The 2,370-nt window shown below is 41.1% G+C and overlaps 1 protein-coding gene across 1 annotated transcript; it reads right to left on the reverse strand.

The window, feature by feature from the left end:
- Positions 1 to 632: 632 nt before the first annotated feature.
- Positions 633 to 2,198, reverse strand: LOC118757035. The gene is made up of 2 exons (XM_036491764.1): positions 918 to 2,198; positions 633 to 862 (listed from the first exon to the last, which is right to left on the reverse strand). The coding sequence occupies exons 1-2, from the start codon at positions 2,196 to 2,198 to the stop codon at positions 854 to 856; spliced, it is 1,290 nt and encodes a 429-aa protein (XP_036347657.1). The 3' UTR covers positions 633 to 853.
- Between the last annotated feature and the right edge of the window lie 172 nt (positions 2,199 to 2,370).

Consider the following 2,370-nt stretch of genomic DNA (forward strand, 5'->3'; position numbering starts at 1 on the left):
ACCAATACTATTGGCGATACAAACTCTGACTCACTAGGCCGTATGTACTCCTTTGCTAAATATTCGTCTATTATTTTCTGCAGTTCTTGCTTCTCGTTATACGATAATCTTCTAGGGTTACTACTGAACGGCTTATCACTTTCTAACACTAATCGCATTTCCTTTCTTACCATAGGTCTAGTCGGTCGTTTGGAGTTAACATACGTTCTACTGAAAATATCACAGAAGCGTTTTCCATCGCTGTATTCTACCTCTTCACCAATTTTGTAACCTGTTTCTTCGCCTTTATCATTATCGCTTCTTATATCTATCGCTAAAATTTGACTAACGAACTCATCGACTTCACTACTTTCATTTGTTCCCACTACTTTGTCATTATCTTCGGCCTTATACATTTTCTCAACTTCGCTACTTTCATTTGCAACCATCACTTTGTCTTTGTCTTCGGGAATATACATTTTATCAACTTCGTTGAATTTACTACTTCCAGTTGAAACAACTAATTTGTCTTTATCTTCAGCCTCATGCACTTTCTCAACTTCGTTAACATTGTTTTCAACATCTACTTCTACTGTCTTATCCATAAATTCAACATTGCCAATTTTTAATTTTGTGTCGCACTCATTTATAAAGTTCCTCCCTAGTATGACCGAATAACTAATTGACTCATTGGGAACCACCAGAAGTTCAATTAACACTTGTTTATTCAAAACTTTAACATAAACTTTAATTTTTCCATACACTTTTAGAAATGATTTATTTAATCCATAGTAGCAACTCTGCACTTCTAATATCTGCACCCTTGTTGGAACCAAAGCTTGTTTAATTAAACTTATAGGGCTTCCGGAGTCAACTAGGCATTCTACGAACATTACAGAATTAGATTCGGTTATGATACTTAAACTAAAATAACTTACAAAATTGTTTTCTGCTGGCGTCTTCTTATAATGCTTGCAGTTAGGTGCGTAGTGTCCCTGCTCTCCGCATGCAAAGCACGATCCGGCCTCCCGTTTCGGTTTTTGGCACTCCTTGGCATAGTGACCCGTACAATTACAATTATAGCATCTCAGTCTATCGCCCGTTCGAACGTTTGCAGTAGTTGTTGTTGTTGCTGTTGCCTTTCTAGGCGGTGGTTGTGGTAGTGTAATTGAGCAAAATGCCCTAACAACTTCGCTCGCCGTTGAAAAATTTTGTAGCTTAGCTTGGATGCGCAGTTGCCCGTCTGGTATGCCTTCGACTAAATAATCTGCTAACTCGCCGTCGCTAAGGTTTAGACCACTGCTAAGAACGCACTTGTCGTTGAAGTAATTTGGGAAGCTTTCATCAGATGACCACATACGTTTTTCGAATTTTCGCCGTTTCTCGAATTTGTTTTCGTATGATGCAAACACTGATTTCATTTCCTTCAACAGCTCATCAGTGTTTTTTGGAAATGTTGTTTTTGCGTTGTACCAAGCTAAGGCTGCACCTCTCAACTTTAAATGAACAACAACGCCCATTGTAGCATCGTCCACGTTAAATACGTCCCGGTAGTGAAGCAGTTGCTTCTGCCAAGCGTTAAAATCGTCGCCACCCTCGTATTTCGGAATAATTTCCTTCAGCATCTCGAAAACATTATTTGCGCCTTTTTCTTTGCTTGTGCTGACCGCCATTTGGTCTTTTTCCAACAACCGTTTTTTTAACTGTAGTACTTCTAGTTCATTCTGCACCAACTCTAACTTGAGCTGCTCCATCTCTACGTTGTCTCGCTCACACACAGATTGATTCGGCTCGTTATGCGGTTGCTCATTGTCTTTGTCCAAACGGTCTCCAAATGTACCGCTACGTACACTAGCCACGCCACTTTGTACAAACACTATATCGTCGTCGTTATTAACCTCTTTTGACGCACCGTTGATAACCTCTTTTGACGCACCGTTGTTGACTTCTTTTGACGCACCTTTGTCTTTCCTTTGCCGCTCAAACTTATCTTTGCTCGCAACGTTTTCTTTGTCCGTAACGTTTTCTCTACCACTGCTCGCTCCATCTTCCGCCCCATTGTCTTCGCCCGGGCAGATTCCTCGGGCTTCTGCCGATAATTCGTTCAGTCTAGCAGCTAGCGACGCCTTTGCGCCGCTTGCGTTGACACCAACAGCAGCGCACCAGCTTTTCAATTGCAGAAGCGAGTACTTCTCAGAGTTAACTCCTTCGGACTCCATACTTTGTTCTTTTTGTAGGAATGGTTCTAACGACCACTTCTGATGAAATATGCACGCACCTTTGGTCTGGAAAATATCCTCTTACTTTGCTGCTCCAAGTATGTAAATGTGCACGTACTCCAAAGTTATAGTTGTACACGTACTCCAAATTGTAGTTGTGCTGTACTCGACG

This window comes from Rhagoletis pomonella, unplaced genomic scaffold, assembly GCF_013731165.1.
Source record: "Rhagoletis pomonella isolate Grant_MI unplaced genomic scaffold, Rhpom_1.0 Rhpom_scaffold_13831, whole genome shotgun sequence".
Taxonomy (NCBI): Eukaryota; Metazoa; Arthropoda; class Insecta; order Diptera; family Tephritidae; genus Rhagoletis; species Rhagoletis pomonella.